The 22,118-nt window shown below is 40.4% G+C and overlaps 1 protein-coding gene across 3 annotated transcripts in view; it reads left to right on the plus strand.

Annotated features, from left to right (window-relative positions):
• Positions 1-22,118, plus strand: part of PTPRG (protein tyrosine phosphatase receptor type G) — a 429,273-nt gene that overhangs the window by 363,865 nt on the left and 43,290 nt on the right. For all 3 annotated transcript variants that reach the window (XM_052678992.1, XM_052678993.1, XM_052678994.1), the window contains one exon: positions 5,047-5,179. In XM_052678992.1, the coding sequence (XP_052534952.1) occupies positions 5,047-5,179 (133 nt within the window). The remainder of the gene's footprint in view (positions 1-5,046; positions 5,180-22,118) is intronic.

Below are 22,118 nucleotides of genomic sequence, written 5' to 3' on the forward strand. Positions count from 1 at the left end.
CCAGGCAGGGCTCTTCTCCTTGCATCTTGTCCCCAGGCTGTGACTGGGAAGAGCTGAGGCCTGCCTGACCAGAATTTGCCCAAATATTTTGGTAGATGTGTCTGAATAAGAGAGCAGGAACTTTTTTGAATGCATTTTTTTCTACAGGAAAACACTTTTAAGAAAGCTGTCAGAGTTTCCAAAATGTCTTTGTGAGTAGAAAGTTTAATCATTTTAAAGAGCAGAAAATTGTTTCATAACAATGTACACTTGTAAAATTAATTCTATAGCAACAAATTAGCAGTTGTGAGGAGATAACTGAATGGGGAAGTACTCATGAGTGTGGATGATTAGAAGGGAACAGGGAACACGAGAAATTATGGGGAAAGTGCGAGGCCAATTAGTACATCAAGGCTCATTTTCCTTTAGTGTTTGTTTCACACACACATACACACACCTCTCCTGAGGCCATGTCATTATTTTCCAAATGGCATCGGCCTCTTCTTGTCTGGTGGTATTGGCCAACATTAATGATTTTCTTCTGTCACTGAGCGCTTGCTTGCATTCTCCTCTTTCATTTTACTGATCATCCCTTTCTCTGTTTTGTTGCCCACATTAGGCTAATTGTACCTTTGATCTGCAACTGTTACACACACAGCTGCTCAGCATTGTCTGTGACTCTGAAACCTGAAAATTAGAAAAGCAGCAATTAGAATGATGCTAAAAAAAAAAGAAAAAAAAAAATAGAGTGAAAGTAAAGAAAAAAAAGAAAGAAGCAGGGAAGTAGGATGATTCAGTTTAATCAGTCTACAGCAGATACAGCCCAATAGAATTTTGGTTTGTTGTGCCGAAAAGTTGAGCAGACCCTCTGCTTTCGATAGGAGATGAAGAAAGGAGATGTTGTGAGCAAGGCAGTGCAAGCCTGGTTGGGGCTTTTAACCTGAGTCATGAACTGGGACTAAGAACAGAGGTCTGGGTTTGGCTCTTGATGGAAACTTCACCTGGGTCCTCCCATCCCTCAGCGCCCACTCATTTATGCTGAGTTCTTCCCCTGGGAGGGCCATGTAGAGAGATCACAATGTACAGATTAAACTTGAAGCCAGGCATGTAGTTTTAGCATAGTGAATTTTAGTTTATTAAGCAGTCTTTGCCAGGCCTGAGGTTACAAAAGCCTTTTGGGGGTAACCTCATTAAGATAATTAAACATCTGTGTAATTCTTTCTTTCTCCATACATGGCAAGGATTATTAAACTGTATTTTCCTGTGGCATATGAGCCATTTCGCATGGCAGTTTATATGAGCAAGCAGTAAAATGGCTTGCATATAAAAGAATTGGATTACTGAAAGCAATTTGAGTGGGCAAGCAGTATGAATCTCAGTTATCCAGCATCAGGGTTAAACATGATTGGCATCTGTTTACAAAACAGTGAAAAGCCATGCCATGCTGTGTTCAACCTGTAAGTATGAATGCTGCAGAAATGCCTTCAAAGAAATAGGAAGAAAATAGCTGTGCAATAATACAAGCTCATGTGAAAGTAATCTTTTTAAAAAGCACATGTTTTTGCAGCTCCATGTTTGAATAACTAATAGCTTTGTACAAGTCAGTAATTTTGTTTGCTGGTAGCTGCCTTTCTTTCAGGTGACAAGATGATCTGAGGCAGCACCGCAGTGGGGGTTTTCTTTGGGCGTGCAGAATGTGTACTTCGTAGTTAGGGATCTGTAACAGTACAACAAACAGAACTTTGTACTGTGGTTTGTGTAACGTCAAGGAACGATAATGGGAAGTTTCAAAATAAAAAGGTAGATACCTTATATATTGCACCTACAGTTGCTTACTATAGCAGGCAGTGCAACTTCAGGGATATAAACTTCCCCATTCTCAGTAACCAACTACCAGGAATACACAGACAAAACAGTACGTTTCGTAGTCTATGGAATGCCTTGACCTTTGTACACGAGTTTCACTGCCCACTACTCTATAATAATGTCCATTCCATGGCCTCATCCATTCCAGGACCTGGATGGCATTGCTGAATGAGTGCTTCGCAGAAAAGTGCAAGTTATAGATTTTTGCAGACGTAGAAGTTAATCTAGCAGTGCTGAGGCTTGTGTCATGTGGGACCTCCTGAAACAAATACACTGTAATAATTTTTATTCCCTCCTACCGGGATGTATTCCAAGCCAGTAAAAGGCAAACTGAATTAATTCAACGAAGGCATATGCCACTGGAAACTGTTTACATTTCTTATGAAAAATTGAGTTTCATGGTCCATTTTTAAGCCTTTTTTTTTTTTTTTTTCCCCTACAAGGACATGCTGTTGGTGATACCATGTCTCAACATTCTTGCTTTGGAAAAGGAAGAGTTAAATTCTTAGTATTTTTGATGGTATGTGTTTTGATATGAGGTGAACAGGGAAATAAATAGGCCTGGATCTGTCTTTTTTGTGTGTGCTTTCTTTAACTTCTTTCCACATTGCTCAGCGTGCTGCCTATTCTTAGGATTTTTTGCCTAAATGAGACACCCACCAGCACTCTAGCTCTATTGCTACACTTCTAGCCCCAGCTGTCATTCTACAACAGCTTTACTAGCATTGTTTTATTTAACCTCTCTCAACACTTTACTTAGCAGTGGAAAACACCTAACACATCCTCAAAGCCAGCACAGGAATGGCAGGAATGGTTTATGTTTTTCTGCAGCACATCACTGCCTAGGCATTCCCAACTGGAAGTCAGGGCCAGCCATCAGCATGCAGGAATGGCATTTGCAATTCTGGCACTCGGCACACTGAGCACTTCTGATCCTCACATCTGCGGTAGATGGAGTTGGCAGGGGCAGATAAGTGTGTTCTCCACAGTAGACTGAGTCAGAGGAGCATCATGAGCATTGCAGAATTTGTTAGTGTGCATTGGGACTCTTGCCTGTGCTGTGCTTAGAATGGATTTAATTTTCTTCCCGTGCAAACAAAACCATACGTTTTTATGTTGAAATATGTGGAGGTGAAACAGAATAGAATATTGTCCTTAGAGGGAAATGAAGTAATATCCTAATAGATATAAGGTGGTGGGGAGCATTTGGCTCCTTGCTGGGCTTTATTTCAGTGCATGCTTTTACTTTTTCCTTTTTGCCGTTCTGATTAGTAACACTTACCTCACAGTCTTAACTTTTTCATGCTATTAGATGATTTGAAATGCACTGATTAAAAAAAAAAGAAAAAAGATGCCTCAGGGCTTATGATTTTTGCAAGTTTTACAAATACAGAGAATAAATCTTTGCTTTTAGTTCGGGGTTGTTCTTTTTCTTACTCTTTGCTGGTCAAGGATATCAAAGACCTGTCTTTAAAATGGTATGTTGTATGTTATTAGTATGCTGTGAAGACTAAAGCTCGCCACGTGCTCTAAGTACAACAATGTGTGGCTCTGTTGGTAACCTCAATATCTTTTCAGACTGAAGTCAGAGACAACTGGCTACTCATCTTGCTTTGATAATTTCTACACTCAGTGCACGTTCACTTCCCCCAAACATCCCTCTGATTAGCACTTCATTTAGGTTGCTTGCTAAAGGGCATTACCTCCATCAGCCTATTTCTTAAAACGAGAAAGATTTCTTGCTGGGCTTGCAGCAGCCTGCAGCCTCACTCTGTTTTCAGCAGTCAGGCAAAAAGCATTTACAATTAACCTTTACTTCCATGTTAGTTGAATTTTACTCCTGCCTATGGAGGAGTATAATCTAAATACTATTAAAATAGAGTATGACTTTATATTATGTGACATCTGGTGACTTCCAATTATCTGTGTTTTGCCTGCCCACGGTGCAAAGGCAATTATGTTCTTCTGGTCGGATTTGCAGCAGTTTCAGAAGATATGATAATACAGTAGTGAAGGAGGGCAAGGAAGCACATTGGTAAGGAAAGACTTGCATGGGCTGATAAGTAGAAGTCAAGTATGTACATTTCAATTCTCATTCAAATCAGAAGCTGTTTACAGTAATTGTTTCCCATTATATCCACTGACAGGTATTGATCAGCTCCTGCCTGTTTTTTTCAGAAACATGAATGAAATACAGAATCCACTTCTATATTTTTGTTTATAATCTCATTCTGCCTACCATGATTTTAGAATCGTAGGATATCCCAAGCTGCAAGGGACTCACAGAAGGGTCTTTGAGTCCAATTCTGTAGAAGCTTGAAATTTATATCTGATAATTATCTTTGAAATAAATATAAATAAGTATCTGAAAATTATATCTAAAAGTGATTATTCATCAAGTCTATTCAAATTTTCACAAATTAGACATTTTTTGTCACACAGTGTGGTTACAGGGTCCACTCTCATTAACTTCAGTACTTGCAGTAATTTTATCATGGTGTTCGAATCATGAAAAAAGTGAAACAGTTACTCGACCAGATCTCAGAATATTGACCAACTTTAATTTTGTTCAAAAGCTGTAGCATAATGATTTCTTCTGTCAGTTACAACACATACTATCCATTCATTCATCCATCCATCTTGACAATCCATATGCTAAAAAGTGCATTCGTATGCAGTAACTCACCAGATTGTGACAATTCAGCAAATGATGTGACATGACACCCAACATGTTGAGGATTTTTATTTTAAGATAGTTACCAAGAAATTTACTTCTGAAGGAGAGTATGCTGAACTTGGCAAACAAGAGCTGCCCTGTAGTGTTGAGAAACAGGGTGCATTTACCTGCAAACAGTGATGATGGAGCAAAATATTTACTTTGCTACTGTGGTGGAATAATTCAGTGGGATCCTCCATGTCTGATAATAGGTGCTTGCATGAGTCCTAAAATTGTGTATGACACTGTAATTACAGGCAGGAGTAAAATCCAAGCCATATGTGGCAATAAACACCATACTTTTGTGCTCTTAAGTTTCAAATTAAAGACAAATGGAGTCCCACCCTGCAATTAGAAGATCTTTGCTCTGAATGTTTGCTCATATCATGTAAAATGGAGAAACTATTTGTTTTCCTGACACATTTCTCCACACTGTAAATCTCTTTACACTTTGTGATTGTTTTTATTGTGTGCTTAATATGCAGCTGACAAGAACAGTTCCAGCATGGCCACGAGACCTTCTCCTGGTAAAATGGAATGGATCATCCCGCTTATTGTGGTCTCAGCACTGACTTTTGTGTGCCTCATTCTTCTCATTGCTGTGCTTGTCTACTGGAGGTGAGCATGTTTCCTTTACGTGCAGAATCTGATCATGGTTTGAAACACGTTTGGAATGATTTTTTTAGTGTGGTGCTGTGTTTTTTATTTTGTTGGATGTTATGATGATAGATGCATTAGTTGTCTCTCTGGTTGCTGGAACGTCTCTGTTGGGTTAACTATTCAACAGCCTCAAATACCGTTTTTTTGTGTCGTGAAATTTGGTTACTAATAGCAATGTCAGAGCCAGCTGTAATGTCAACAGATATTTCCACAGTTAGCCTTAGTCTTAGCCGTGAGGAAAGATGGTCATGGGAGAAAAGCCCAGTGAGACTTAATTCCTGTGTGATCTTAAGGTGCTTGTTTTCTTCCTTTGTATTTCCATGAAAGAGGGATAAAATAATTTAATGCTCCGTAACACTGCACTTAGGAGCACGTTCTAAATGTAGCATTGGTGAAGTGTTCTGAAGTACAGATCCTGCAGGAAAAACATCCTCTTAAGGAGAGATGTCATCCTTTACACCAGTTGGGCTCAGTGATGAAGGCTAGGTTTGCCACCAACAAACCAACTTCAGTTAATTTAGAAGAAGACAGAAACTGGAGTGCATTCTTACGTCAGAACCAAAACTCTGAGACACCTCACTTGTCTTGTAGTGAAATGTAACCAGAGATTAACCTCAGAAAAGGTATTTTGGAATTATTTCAAAATCTGATTAGCCAAGACACAGAAGAGTAGCTTTGGGGAGGAATAGCAGTCCATTGATCATTTTATTTGCAGAATCAGTTAAAAAAATACCAATTTGTTTTCCAGTACCCCCATTTTGCTGATGATCAATGACAAATTGTCAAGGCTGGGAACATTCTAAAATACATTAGTGAATAGATGACAGTACTCTTGTAAAGATCATTTCTCTTTATATTAGCTAATAATTGACATGACTGCAATAAAACAAGTGAATAAAATTGCACTGATGCATGCGTAGAAGCCGAAATTGGAAAAGATACAAAGATGCCAGTTCAGTGTCCTGCTCTTCAGTATACCTCTTGTCCAAAATCTCTCCTGTTTTTCTTTCTTTTGGAACAGTAAACTTGGTCACATTCATACCAGCCAAGCCCTCAAAGTATATGGAATATTCTGAAGCACTGTAGTGTAGGACTAGTTTATCTTGCTTCAGTACAAAATGCTCTGCTAGGGAGGAAGGATTTGGAGATAAAATGCTAACAACCATTATGGAGAAGAATGTTGGTACCTCTCATTGTTTGAAAAACATTTACGTTTCCTGCAATTTCACTAATGGATGGAGATAAATAATTGCAAAATTAGTATTTAATCCACTTAAAGAGTAACAGTGCTGTCCCTGAGAGAATATTAAGGTTTGAAAGAACTGGCTTAGTGATGAGACTAATTTTGGTAAATACTGCTTTTTGTAATAGATCATAATGTTATTCAAGTCTAAAATTAACATACATTAATTAAAGTTAAATGCTTTTTATCTTTCAAATTCCTAACCATCTACCTCATCACATTTTTATTTGCTTAGTAATAACAACCTCGCAGATAAATCAAGGGAAGTACAGGAACAAAGGCTTTAACTGAAACCTGTAATATTTGTTATTTTGCATTCAGACGGCAGTTGGATTTTATCTGTTCTGCATAATTTGCATGAGTAGTTAACATTCATCGATAGCTTTGGTAAAAGTATGAGTGTATAATATATTTAAGCCTTTGACAACCATGGATAAATTTGTATGCGTATAGCTGATGTTAAAAAAAAAAAGTTAGAGGTTAAAAATTAATATAGGCATGGAAACTGTGTCAAAAGGGTTTTTTTTTTATAAATATGAGGCAATAAATTGAGGAACGATAAATAAACTTGAGGGTACTCGTTCTCAGTTCAAAATAATGCATTTCTAGTTTATGGCTCCAAGGATTTTTTAAACAAATACAGAACACGTATATAAGAGAAGGGAATGCGTGTTTTAGGATAAATCAGCAAGCAGCCAGAACACAAATTGTCCACGGTAACATTTCACGCTGTGCAGACCATGTCATTGAAGTGGTAACACAGCATTTTGTATGCCCTTTTCAATGTGATTAGCATTCTTCAGGGAAAATAAAATGTTTATCTCTGGGAGTGCTTGAAAGTAAGGAAAAAGAGAACCTCATACAGCTCAGAGTGTCATTTACAAGTTGGAAAGGAACAGTGATCTGGATTTTCAGGAAGAAATACTTAGCTTGAAATCTAATAGGCAACATATGGAATAATTTGCTAAATAACACCATCAAAGCAAATGGCATGAAGAAGAGTTTGAGACAGATTTTTCAGTAAGGGAAACGTGCTATTGGAGGGGAAGATGCTGTATGCAGAGAAACGCTTGTTGTAAAAGGATAACCCTCAAGGGGACAGGCGTGCTGGACCAAGGGGTCTTTTCTTGCACAGCAATTGTTTGTTCTCTTGTGAGAAAAAGCATTGAAAAATACCACCCAGACAAGTAGAAAATGCAGAAGAGACATGGCTACCCTTTGGCAATACATCACAAGGGTAAAACAAATGATATTTTCACTTTTGCATTTCTGAGCATTTGTGGGATTACAAGACTAAAGAACAGAGGTGACATAAGTAGAACAATGAAGCAGAGCAAAGCCTTCTGCTTCTTCACATTGCATTGGTCTCCTGTTATCCAGGGACCAAAATAAGGAATTAATGGTTTGCTTATGAAGGTTTGGCAAAACGTTTCTCTCTGTTCTGCTCCTTTGTAACTCATTCTGTGATACAGAACTAAAGTAAGTTTTGTGATGATATATTGTAAAGAAGCTTCATTTTCCCTTCACTTTATGTGAAAAGGAGAATCGTAGGAATCAGTCACTGTTTGATGAAGCTTTCCCTGTATCTTTGGAACTTCCATGCTGTGTTCATTAGAGGCTTCTTGTAATTTAACGTATATGGGAATGATTTGTCCCATTTCTGAATTAGACTCCCTTATTTGCAGAGGTAATTTTCTGTTCTTAGTTCCTTTTCCATGTGGATCCTGGACAAATGGTGAAAGGATTCAAAGGATCAACAATTCAAAAGGATCAACAATTGATGTTGATGAGAAAGGGTCATTTCCTTCTTTTTAGCATGATAGCCATCTCAGTAATGAAAAGGGATGGGAACTTACAGGCAAGCAGCAGTTCTGAATTACCTTTCCATTGAAGTTTCTTAAATTCAGTACTTCTAATGGCACTACTGTGCAAAGAGATGTATGTGATCTTAAGTTGGAAGAGCAGAAAATAAACTAGGTCAGCATAATGAAACTGCAAAAATTGTCCTGTCTGTTATCCCAGAACAATGAAGAGAGCATCACTGTGTGATGACCGGGAGCCACGGAGTGCACAGAGGGTGGGTAGGAGTTCCTCTTCCTGGGCATGGGGGCAGCTTGTTTCCATGCATCTTTGATTCTTCATAAGGAGAAGCTGGCCTGGCTGGTCCTTGAGCTGCCCTGGGCACAATGAAGGGAGCTGTTGCTCCCAGTTCTAAAACCTGAAACTGGTATCTTTTAGTATTGAGGCATAGCAGCATTCATTCCTTTCAGACTGATTCCAGAAATTGGATTCTGTTTGGACAACCATAGTTTTGGAGAACTATTCACTCAGATTTTAGGATCTTTCTTTGGAGTGCTACTAGCTCATACAGAGCCCATTCAAGTGTGTGCATTGAAAGCTGCAGTTTACCAAGCACATGATTTCTGCATTTCTGGGCATTTGTTTTGCATCTGTGATTTTATATCCAGACTCAGTACTGTGAGATCATTCTGCAGTTCTTCAAGGTCAGTTTAAAATTTGACTTCCATGTTCTGCATTCTCTGCCACTGTTACTCTTAAAGCCTTTTCTATGAACTTTGAGAATCACAATGTGTTGGTAGTGACCTCCAAACTATTTAGGGATTGAGTGTGACTTCAGTTTTTTTGCAACACGACGACTTCCTACAGCATGATGAGCCATACTATGGCTTGAAGCTTTCTCTGTATTCTTCTTGCAAATTGAACAAGTCCTGAACATTGACACTGTAAGGAAAACCCGAGGTCAGTGGCACTTTCTTTCTCACAGAGGTGTAAAAGTGTGAATAGGGTTAAGAAATCAACTAAAATACTGAGATGCACATTGCATTCTGTCACCTCAGAAAAAAACAATATTTTTAGGAGCGACTGGTGACCTTCCCCTGTTTGTTTTCCGTTTTGATTTTTAATCTAAATATTACATTGCTATAGACTGTGATTTCAAAGGGAAAAATAAGCAGAGAATATTAAGACGCGATTAAGATTTTAGAGTTTAGCCAACAGCAACTTTTAAATGGGAACTAAATTATAGCCATTTCTCATTTTCAGCTAAGAGGAAGAAATTAATTCAGCGCTATAGCTGGAGAGTTTTCTGTTTCTTTCTTTTCTGCAGATACCATAATTCACCTCTGAATTATTGCCACCATCAACACTGTGATCCCAAAGACAAAGCAGGAATATTGTATTGCATTTCTTATTAAATCAAGCTGTTTATACAGTGCTAATATGTTTACATTCAGGAGGGATTTTTGGAACAACACAGCTGCTGCCTTTCAAAGAGCAAGCAAGCTTGCATTGCTTGTTTATAGCCTTGTGTGTATAAGAGACGGCTTGGGAAAAAGAGGCCTTTAAATTTCCTTGGGCAAAACCCTATAGAATTTAGTAGAGAATATGAGTTTTCTTAGGTTTCTAGTAAGCATCCTGCTGAATTGAACAGAGAGGCCTTGGAGCAGGTCTTGTGACACAGCCTCACACTTCTCCAGCAGTACTTTTCTGCACAGAAGGAACAACACTGAGCACCAGGAGATGCAAGTTTGTTCTCTGACTCTCATTGATTTTCTGTGTGACCTGAAGCCAACTCACTTACAGTTTGACAATCTCGTTGTTGAACTTGGTGGCAAAGACCTCATTGGGAGCAAGCTCAGGTGTTCAATATTTCAGCATCTGAATGCAGTCACTGGTGAAACGGCACCAAAAAAAGGATTGGTTTGCTGTATTTTTAAATCAATTTGTAATTTAGAAATGAAACCTGCAGCGTAAGACCAAAGGCTGTTGTAGTTATCATATCTAATGACCATGGCTTGGAAAACTGACATTTGGTGTTAAATTCTGGGGAATATGGGCTGTTCCATTGGTAGGGTAGTGCAAAAAACTTCATTGGGAAAAGAAAAAGTAAAGAGAACTTCTTTCTGTAGTGGGTTGTAAAAAGTGCTGAATTGATGCTTGAACCTATCTCTTGGTTTTATTTTATGAGTACACAATGTGTTGTTCATCTACTGTACTGATTGAAAAAGGAGCATTGCAAATTTACAGACCACTGTAAAATTGCTTGCTCACAATGATAAAAGCTGCTTCAGCTTATTCTAAAATATTTGTGATTCTGCTTGTTTTCTCACTCCTGGACTTGCTAGGTAACACTTTCTGAGAGCTGATGTGTTGATTTTAAGAATGCCTCAGGTGCAGTTGCTCAAGTATTTATTTCAGCAGCAGTGGTTTAAGCAGCCTCTTCCATTCATGCCCTCCCACTGCCCTCTGTGATACCAAAGCAAATGTTTGTACAACCATGTGATGAGCTGTATTGAGAAATAATCCATGTTGGTTTTTTTTCTTGCCCTGATTTAAACTAGATTAGTTCCCAGTCTGGTTCATGCAGTAACCAGAGTTGCACTGGTGTAACTGAGGGCCCAGAAAGAGGCAGGAGGGATGGGGATGCTCATGCTGACACTGCTCGGGTGATGCCTGAGGACCATGTCCAGGTGCTTGTGCTCTGCTTGAGTTCAGCGGTGCCCCAGAGTGCAGCCCATGTCATCACAGCCTGTGGGGAGAATTAACTGACAAAGGAAAGAAATTTTCTGAGCTGAGGCGGGCAGCACGACAGGCAGATGAGAAGAGACATGGAGGTGAGTTATGTGCCTGAAACCCATCCCTGTGTCCATCTCAGTTCTGAGGTTGAGTAACTAATGTGCCCTGCACAAAACACGGCATGCATCTCTGGGAATGACTGTGTGGAGTTTGGTATGATGAAAAGCAGCATCAGAGGAAGCTCTGCCTGGCAGACAGGGTCCAGCCCAGCCTGGTTCTGGAGCCCTCTGATCTCCCTGCCTCAACCCAGGCAATGCAGGAAAAGCACTCCAGGCTTTGTTGCAGAAGATGACTGTATTTGATTTTGCCTGTGCTGGAGGAATAGGTACTGAAACACCAGGCCCTGCTGTGTGAGGTATCTCAAAGCACTGTTCGTTTTCATTACAGGGAAGCAGCCTGTGATCATCTCCCTCTCATCTCAAGCAGGGAGTTGAGCTCAGCTTTTGTGCCCATGACAGGCAGCTTGCTTTCAAGCTTGAAGCTTAGGGCAGCCACCAGTTGCTTGTTCTAGCTGTTGGCATCATTCTCGGAGCACTCATCATGGGGAAAATCAATATGAAAACTTCTCCAACTGCATCTCTTGTCTTTCATCCAGTAATGTGCAGCCTGGGGTGAGGAGAAGAGCTCATGAGGAGAGCCAAAGTGTGGTGTGTGGCTGCTCTTCCTGACAGGCTGTGGAGTGTCATCCTTTTTTATTGTGGGGATCAGGAAGGGATCCAGGCTGGTGGTTGGGCACTGGGCGTTCCCATGTGCAGGAGCAGCTGAGCAGGTCAAGCACAAGTTAGGCTGTGACATTGTGGCCCGTAGTGCTGTTCCTCCCCAAATAGCTCCTTCAGGACTTTCAGAAATCATGGGAGTTGTCAGTTGTTATAGTAACGGACCCCCTGCTGCTGAATTGGCCCTGAGATGCCCATTTGGGCTTTTGAACAGACTAGCTCATGCTCATTAGACAAAAAAGAGAGAGAGACAGATTTGCAGATGGAAAGTTGCTTTTTAAGCGTGCTGGATGATCTGTTAAGAGCTAGATTGTGTAAAGGGGCATGTTATCTCATTATATGCCTGTTACTTTTACTCTTCTTTAATTAACACTACTTTTACTTTTTCTTGCAAAACAGAATTCTGCAAGAGTTCAGTTTCCTCATTGGTGAGGTCAGTAGTGAGCTGCTGCTTTAAAACAAATAGATATTGCCTTAAGAAAGGAGAAAGAAAAGAAGTTGGAGTGGGATTTGCCAAGCTTAAGTATCAGTGGTAACTGCCAGGACTTTGAGCCTGGGATGTCCCACTTCAAGGAAACAGCACAGTCTAGGTTTTGCTTCGGGTTCAAATCTGTGCAGCCCCACTGATGTTAGCAGAGTGACTTTTGAGTAACTGGTATCAGTTAAAGCAGACCTTGCTTTGGTAAATTTGAGTCCGCAGATGAAGAACCTGTATCACCTTAAATGGGTTTCAGGAGTATGCAAGTGCCATAACAAGTTACTTCTTGCCAGGTACTTGTAGCCAGATTCTTCTTCTGTCATGCATGCCCAGCCTTCATCTGAATTTCATGAAGCAGTGTTCTCCTCACAGCCGTCCTGTAAATGAAAAGCAAATCCAAATTTATGAGAGGTTGGTGTATCTCTAGGTGTAAATGAGAGAGGGCTGTGGCTGTTCTTGTGCAGTTTATCCTTCCTGTGAGGAAGCTGGTTAGACCAGATGGGCAGGCAGGATTCTTTACAAGGAGATTTTCTTTACAAGGAGAGTAGTTAGGCCCTGGAACGGGCTGCCCAGAGAGGTTGTGGATGCCCCGTCCTTGGACGTGTTCAAGGCCAGGTTGGACGGGGTCCTGGGCAACCTGATCTGAATGTGTACGTTTGGTGGCCCTGCTAGGCAGGGGGGTTGGAACTACATGATCCTTGAGGTCCCTTCCAACCCGGGTGATTCTGTGATTCTGTGATTCTAGCTGTGAGGATGCAAGTGCTGTAGTACATGAATGGGACCTGCAAGGAATAAATGATCTTCTGCATCCGTTGTGCTTAGGATGAGGAGACTTGGGCTTAAATTGCAGCAAGAGGGAAATTTAGGTTTGATGGTAGAAAAAGCTTTATGACAAGAAAGACAATAAAGCAGTGGACTACAGAAATTCCATCATTTTTGGGCTCTGAAAGAAGGTTAAGGAGCCATTCGTCAGGCACACCACAGGAGTCATTGATCCTGCATGGGAGCTCAGAGGCTCATTCTGCGCAGTTCTGTGGTGTGAGCTTTAAAGCACGCATGCAACTGTAAGAAAAGAGGAGTTGTGTGATAAATTGTCCTGTGAATCACAGCCTGGAAGGCTGAAAAAGCATTTAGAAGATACAGTTCAAATGCATCACATTCAAAGTGAGTAACATGAAGCCAATAACAAAGCACACTGAAGAAGTGTGGGGAGGAAAGAGGGAGGGCTACAGCTTTCGGCAGGGAAAGGAAGATACAAAATGGGCAGGAAAGAAACTGCAGAGGCAGCTTGCAGAGGACAACTGTGTCAGGAGACATGCAGGTTGGTGGAAAAAATCTGTTTGGAGTTTCATTCCATCTGTTCTCTTGCAGCAGGGAGCCTAAGATTATGAAAGAGTTAGGAGAACAACGATTGGAAGTTTTTAAAAAGAAGAACAGAGGTTGGTGTAGTTGTGGTTTGCTACCCTTACTGTTGCCCAAGGCACTGCTATATTGCCTATGCCAGTACTGCCATTATCAAAAGCGAGTGCCAGCTTGAGGCCAAGGTGACAGGGGAAAGGACCTGCAAGCAAGCACACAGTGTGACCAAATCAAACCAGCCCTGGGGATGTCATTACATTATCTTCTTGCAAAAGAAGCAGGACGTGTTGATTGCTTAAAGATTCTTGTCCCAGAACAGGCAGTCCTGGTGGACTGTGATTATTTTCAGCGGTGCCTTTAAATGAGGACTCTTACTTGTAGCTGTGCTTCATAGCTTCTGTAGGGTTTGTACATGTGGGTCAGTTGTGAGAGCATTTTTTTCTGCCGGCACTTTTATGAACTCAGTGGGAGCCCAAATCTGCATCACCTTTTTTTAAAAGATAATGTCAAGCATGCAATCTTAAATCAAACAACAGGAGAATGCGTGCTTTGGTTGTGGAAGACTGGAATTCAAAATACTTTGTCGGTGACCTTGAAAACAACAAAACAGCCACCACAAGTTTTTATTTTAATCCTCAATTTGCTATAAAATGTGTCCTGTAAGAGCTGAGACTTACAGCTCTTTGCTTTGCCCATAGGCCATCTAGTTCACTGAAAGGGACAAAGTCCCAACAGCAGATTGGAAAACTGCTTTTGACACACTGCTCACCACTCTAGAGGTGTAACAGCATTTCCCCAGTATGTGCAGAAATACCTTTCTCTGGAGAGAGCAAAGGGGAGTAGGCAGGGGCATCCCAGGTCAGGCAATGAGAAATCTGTGGCACAGCTGCAATTGATCTTTCTGTTTTGTTTCTGTGGAACTAATTAAACGGATTAATTCCAGACACTTTCTCTATAAATGCCTTCCACACTGCTGCTGTAGTAATGAGATCTTGAAAAAAAGATGAGCAAGATTTGATCTGTGCAGTAACCAGATAAAAAAAAACAACTATTTTGTGATGCTTGATTTTGAACCAGTATTTTTAAAATACTCACAAGTTTTAGTTAGGCTCCATTAAGAGTTGGTTTGTGAGCACTGGGAAACCTTACTGCATGAGGAGTATGTGTTTCAGATGAGCACACTGGTAGAGGGTGTTACTGCTGCCTTCTCTGACTCAGCTGCTAGTTCATTTCCAGGCTATTTTACAAGAAGCTTTAATACAACTTTGAAACTTTTGAAATGTGGCTGTTAGAACTACGATTAGCTATTGAGAAGAGAAAGAAATCAAATTTTGTAATCAAACTTTCTCTGAAATTAAATCAATTTGGAAAAAGAAGTGAAAAATGAGAGTATCTGTTAAGATACTGGGTTTGTACTTTTTGTTCCCCTTCTCAGCTGCAAGAAACAATTTAAGAACTTGTTGCTGTTTGATTTATTGATAGTTTATGTTCTCTGTTCATCTGGTACTGGTTTATGTATGTTATATAATGTTTTAGTATGTAAGAGTATATGCTGAATTGTACACAGCTATCTCTGTAGAAGATGTGCCACATAAATTTGTAGGTTCACAGTTAAAGGAATATCTCAGATGAACTGTGAATGAAATATCCTGTAATACAAGTAGATGTACCCAGAGGGAACTGTATACCTCTGCTGTGAAACTGCGAATTAACCACAGCAGCCAGATGAATTATATTTTTTCTCTCTCCTTGTAACCATAAAATATAGCTATTGAAGTGCCCTGCGATGTCCTAAGTCCCATAGCAGCATTTGGACTAACATTAGCACTAGCTATTTCACAGCAGGATGTGGTCTGAGTGTAAAATTATAGGGGGAGAATATTAAATCAATTCAGCAATCTTAACAGGATGGATAAATACTAGGAATCAGCAGCCTAGTAAAACAGTAGCGAGCAAGGGTGGGCTTTTTTGCACTTCTCTTAAAATAAAGTGCCAGCCTATGCAACTTGGCAAAAACGAATGCCTTGGGATGCACAATGTTCCATATTGTGAATTCATTCAGTTTATTGCAGAACACTTAGCTTGTTAAAAAGAAAACGTTTCTTCTATCAGTATGAATGGCATGCATTTCATTCTGCCAGCTTACAGGTCAGAATCCATTTGAGTTCTAACTCTGTTTGAGTCGGTCCTAAAGGATAAAGAAAAAAAAAAGTTTAAAAGATTTTTAAAATCATTTCAGCAAAGAAATTATTCTTTTTTTTTTTTTTTTTTTTTTTGCAGTGACTGTGAAAATAAAGTTCCCGCTTTCCAATGGAAAACACAGTAATTAGGAAATTTGCAAATATAAATTAACCTGTGATTGGTCTTCGTCTTTATTTATGTCATTAAACTGAGTATTTAATTAGCATACATATTACCCAAGTTTCAATATAATCCATTTTATAAGTCCAAGTTCAAATATAAAATCAAAATGGGCTTGATGCACCCTATTGTTCACATGCAGAGCAGCTAACATAGATGTGAAGATATGATGTGAATTGAAACATTCATATTTCACAAGGATGAGATCTGCATTTTGTCAAATGATGGGTTGAACTCTTATTTTTAACTTTTTCCAATTTGCATACATATTAGTCTCTATTTAAATGATGTGTTAATTCTATTCATCAGACTTCAGTGAATGCTTCTAACTCTCCTGATAATCAGGCATAGAGGTCCCTGGAAAGCAAAGTATGGACTTTCATGTTGCAAATGCATTGTAAACGTGACATTTATCAGTGCTAAGCCAACTCATGTGGAGCACTTGGCTACAGTCAGTAGGGCAGAGCCCTTAATCTTATGCTTATGGTAATGGCTGTCATCTCTGAATAAGAACCTGACACCAGGTCCCCAAAGTCTCTTCAGAGATGGTTGGCTCTTCACAAGCACTCTGCCCTCTTGATGTTAGAAATGCCAGTTTCTGGCATTTTTTTCTGGCAAATGCTCTTTGGAAAAGAGAGAGAAGGTTGATTCGGATCCTTGCACAAATGGCTTCATGGAAGTGGAGGATCAAAAATTCTCTGTTCAACATCATTTGGTGGTGGAGACAAGGATTTGGGGATCTACGGGGGCTCTGCAGTTCTCTTGCGTATTTGCCTTCCAGAGCGGGTTCCTGCAGGCTGTGTTTTCCTAAAGTCCAAAACGTGTTAGTGCTTCAAAATGTTCAGAAGAGTAACCCTGGAAGCAAAAGCACAGGGATTGCAAAGTGCAAAGGAGTCCTTTCTGTGGGTCTGTGAGCCAGGTCCTGACAGTGACAGTCTATGAGAAGGAAAGGCATGAGAAGCAGTATTGGAGTTTGGTGCCTGCTGTTGCTTATTGATTTACCAGGCTGTGACAATTCGTCTTTTTAATTCTAGGTATAAAAGCATTGTTATCCCAGTGGTAACAACTTGAGATGATAATTTCCCAAGGTTTTCTGTTGATGGGGTGAGCCCTAAGTGGTACCACACAGGGAGCTGCCATGTGTGCTCCGATTAATAAAAAAAAGTGATGGGAAGAAGAAAGATTCTTAGGCCATCATTGCAAGGAAATGCTTGACATCTTTAAAGGTCTCTAAGTTTCGTTTCCATCTGTTTTTTGCCGAGTCTGGGCCTTTTCAAAAACAGCAGTGATGTGCTGCAGGGAATTAATTTAGCTCTTTGTGGTAGCTGAAGGTTAGAGTTCAACATCACTGTTTTTGTTATCCGCGCAGCTACACTGAACAAGTTCCCTGTTGTATAGTTTAAAGGAATAGGTGGGGACTACTAGAAAGAGACTTGTTGTCCCTGCAGCATAGTTTTATTCAAGATGCACAGAATAAGCGAGCAGAAGAGGAGAAATCACAGCATTTGAAATACATTCGCAGCAGCTGCTTCATCTCACCATGTCTGAATGTGTAATCTCACTCTCAGGAGCATTCTGCACAAGAAGCAGCTGGGCGCTTCTGAACATACAAGAAATGTTCCCATTTCACCAGCTCTTGTAATTATACAAGCTGTGCTTAGGCCTACAGAGAAATGAAAAGTCCATGTTTTATTGCAACTCCGAGATTTTGGTGAGTTTTGGTGTTGTCTGCAGAAATTAAGCTTCCACTTGGACGTCCAGTCTATCCCTTGCAATGCTTTCTTGCACTGGAAGAGCTTTGTACAAGCTTTTTGGAAACATTTAAACTATCTGCAGCCCACTTCTCCCTCACTCCTTACTTGAAAAGTGTTGACTTCCCAGTGTCAATCTGGGGCAGATAATCTGTGTTGTAATTCCCTGTGTGCTGAGCACAGAAAAAGATGCTTAAGAAAAAGGGCTTTAAACCATCTCTGTGCTCCTTGTGTTCCCCTAGCCTGGGGGTTAAGATTCATCGATTTTACAGCACAGTGTGGGAATGCTTCCCTCCCGCACTTCCAACATCATTTCTCCTTGGTGCTCCAGACAGCAACTCCTCACCCCAGGGACAGATGTGTTGGCAGCTTCACACCTCATTTTTGTGGTGACTGAATGAACTTGCACGTTGTCATCACTCTCCACCAGCATTATTGTATTTACTGGGCTTTCTGTATGGGAGTTAGATTCATATGTGTTGGATGTTTTGTTACAGCTCATGCTCTGTTTTGGCTTTTTGGCTACATGTGTTTTCTTCTTTTAAAGTTACTAGTTGTATCTGAGACCTTACCACCAGCAGGTTGCTTCGTGAGAGTAAATATTAATGAGATGGCTGCTGATAGCATCATATACATTGAAACAAATGCTTTTATAATAAATGGAATTTATTATTAATTGAGTGGTTCGGAGATAAAGCGGGTAAAGTGACAAGCTCATGGCACAGCAAGCTGCCCTTTGCGGGAATCCAATTAGAAGTGTGAGCAGCAAATTGTAAGCAAACTTGCTGTAATTACATGGGGGCAATACAAGAGCAGAGCATCACTTGGAGCCTAGGACCTGTCCCCATAAATGTCTCATAATTTTCTTCTATCAACATTTAGTTACTATGTCATGCCAAGCTTGCATTCTTCCACGTTATCTTGGCAAGGCTGCATCCCATTGGTCTAAACAGACCAGAGGGAGTCAGTATGTTTTGAAATAAAAGGGCATATCATTTAGATGCACTGTGTTCTGCTACACGTCTGCCTGGGAACAGTGACTCATTCGTTAGCCTGCTGAAATTACTTTGCATTGAATAACCTGGGCTGATGTTACAGGGCTTTGCCTGACCACTTACAGCTACATTTGCCATTTCTTCAGCGAGGATGTTTGGGAACATTGTCATTCCTTTTTCAAATTGCAGTGCTTGTTCACGACTTGGAAAAATAGATGATTTGCTGAGATGTGTCACAGATAATGGTTAAATGCTGCTGCAGTAACCAAGTGCAAATTGTCACAGACGTATCTGAGCATCCATGCCAGCGGCTGTGTCTGGTGTCCTAAGGAGTGATGTAAATTGTTCACTGGGTATGAGTGGTTCAAAAAGAATTTTTCTAAATATTATGGATCATTTTCATCTGGCAGATGGAGTTGCGGAAGCTGCTACGGTGAGAGTTTGTGAAATTTAAGACATCCTGAGTATTGTGAGAAATATGCTTAGCAAGCCTAGGAAGTGAGGGTGCAGGATGCAAAATGAGGGTGCAGGAGTGAGGAAGACCTAAACACAGCATCTGTGGAGTCGGGCGGTGTTTGCAGGCTGGTGGAGAAGCATGCGAAAAAACAACACGGAGCAAGTCAATTTGTCTGTTCTGTCAAAATGGCTATGATCAGCCAGGAGGCAAATGAATAAACGGATCAACAAGTATTTCACACTTGTGTGTTCTCGACAGGAAATCACAGATCTGAAACCAAATGTCTGGGACAAAACTACCAGAAATAGTGGCAAAATACTCTGCTGTTTAGTCTGCATTTTAAGCATTTTTAGCTCACAAAACTCCTTGAATTAAACTATCAGAATAAAATAGGAAGGCTCGTTACTACAGATCCCAGTTACCAACAAAGATGGAAATAATTGGGGTGGGAGCAGGGCCCCAGTCAGGACTGGGAGCAATCTTTGCTGGTCTACTCGTGCACATCTGCTGACATCTACAGTGGGGAGGACTGCTCTTCTTCCTCTCCTGAGCTGTCTCACTGCTGCACTAATGGCAGCAAAAGCCCCACCAAAGATTACTTGAGAACATGGAAATGAAATGTATAGATAACAGTAGCCTTGAAATGAACCTGACTGGGTAGGGGTGTCAGCACTGAGCAGTTTGCCTAGGAGCAGACATCTACCATGTTCCTCCATGCCTGCCTTTGCAGCCGTGCCACTTTGTATGCTGTAAAAGAAAAGAAAACATGGAGACAAGAGCTTGCTTTTAATTTCCATGTCGATTTCTGAGCAGGTGCCTGATGTGCCAAGGCACATTCTTTATACGTTAAGAAGCATCCATAAGTATTCTTGAGATGCAAACTCCCATTCTTGTGGGGTTTTTTTTTCTTCTTTCCTCCAGTCCAACACTTGTCAACACTGAAAGGTTATAAAGAGCTTAATAAAAGGTAGATTAAAGCTTTGGAAATCATGCAAATAAGGAAAACAGTCTATAAGTAGAAAATATATTAAACAGTATCTGGTACTAAGGGATCTGATGATTAACACTGGTTGACTGAATTTCTTCTGTTTTTCTCATTTGCAATGAACTTTTATCTTGAAACCAAATCTTCTCCTCCCCGTGACTCATTTTGTTATTAGATGTGTCCACGCACTGATTAAGAGAACAGGAAGGCAGTGGTTTATTTGCCCAAGTGTATGCACACTGAAAAAGAGCTTGTCGTGAGGATGAAAGCGTTTCCTATCTTCAGAATGATTCTGAATGATTTCTTAAAAGCAAAGTCTCTTCTACATCTGTTGCTTTGTGATTTTTCAGTTCTTGACTCTTCTCTATAATTGGGGGTCTGTCAATATACTTCATGATAACATCTCTGATATGCCTTGTGCTTTGATTCTCTCTGTGCAATAAATGTGTTTCCTTGACACTAAAATTCAAGGGGCTTTGAATGAGCCATAGGCTTGAAGCTTCAAAGATGTCCTTTCTCTTAATAAATTTTTTGAAGGAAGAAACTCTTTCTCATTTTGTTTCAAGTATTTCAGGATGATCCTGGTACTCCCCTCTGCCACATGGTGTACTGGATTATGCCCCCATTAGTTACTTACAGTATTGCTAGATTTTCTTTATTACGGCTGATTTTGTCTATGGAAATAGTAATTTAAAATATGCATTGTTTTTACTTTATGTGCTGCTTTATTATGCCTAAGCATGCTTAATACTGCATACTAATTTGGGATATTCATTTGATTCTTCTTATAATATTATCTTGGGATTTGTTTGATGTTCTTGCTGTCGTTGATACTATTTGTTTTTTAGAAACACGCTTGCAAAAGTACAGAGGTGCTTAATGCAAATGCTACTGGATGGATCCTACTAATGCAGGGTCATTTTATGCTAATCTGTTAATTGATGTGGGTCTGATGTCTTTAGCAAAGGGAACCCAGTGGATATGTTTATACCATTATGTTTATTCCCAGTTTGACCAGAGCTCTGCTTCAGGCAATACAACTTGCTTCCCTGCAGCATAGCCCCTATTTGTGCAGGGCTATGCCCAAGGTACTTAGCTCAGCAGCTAAGGTGCGCTGGAGCAGTCAGAGCTCACACTACGTGCCTGCATCTCTCCTGGCATCCCAGACAGGTCATTGGGGTCTGACTCTCGTGTTTTTGCAGAGCTTGTTAGAGATGTATTCAGCATACTGGAGCAGAATACACAGTGCAGTATTCTCAGTGGTTTGCTTAAGAGCAGGGCATGTTATTGTCTCCGAAGTTTGTGTTTCCTCATCACATTTGTTAACCTTTGAATGCAAGAAACTCATTAAAGCAATTCTTCAGACATGCATACTCCAGACTTCCCCAGAGCTCTGGAGTTGCTGCCACATTAGCACCAACAGCAGCAAGAAGTGAATCTCCAAATGGGTTGATTGATAGCGAGATTAATGATCCTCAAGACTTCTGTCCAGGTTTATTATTCGGCAGCATACAAATCTTTGCTTTCAGGGAGTTGGTGGGGAGGGAGGAGCAGCTGGCTGCCACCCGGTCTGTCCGTATTAGTGATGAGGTGACGGACGTGGCTGTGGCGGAGCACTACCATTAGGGAGCGTTTTTCAGCATTCTCATTATCTCCCAGGTACTAAATAATTTGCTGCTCTGCTCTTGGTGCCAGCTGCTCTTTTCTTTTCCTTTGTGCTATGCTTCTAAAGGTGTCCTTTTGTTCCTTGTCTAATTGTGTTCTAAACAGAGTCAAGAAATAGAACGTTAAAAAAATTTAAGTAGCAATTTCTTTTTGAAATGGACAGTGTAAAAAGGCCCACCTTCTGAATACACGGTGATGAAAAGAGGAAGGAAATAATCACACATTCGGTATTTTCCCCCGGCCCCAAATAATCTGAGCATGAAGTACGTCCAGCAGCGTTGGGAAATCTTC

The sequence above is a fragment of the Tympanuchus pallidicinctus genome, unplaced genomic scaffold, assembly GCF_026119805.1.
Source record: "Tympanuchus pallidicinctus isolate F22 unplaced genomic scaffold, pur_lepc_1.0 scaffold17, whole genome shotgun sequence".
In the NCBI taxonomy this organism is placed as follows: Eukaryota; Metazoa; Chordata; class Aves; order Galliformes; family Phasianidae; genus Tympanuchus; species Tympanuchus pallidicinctus.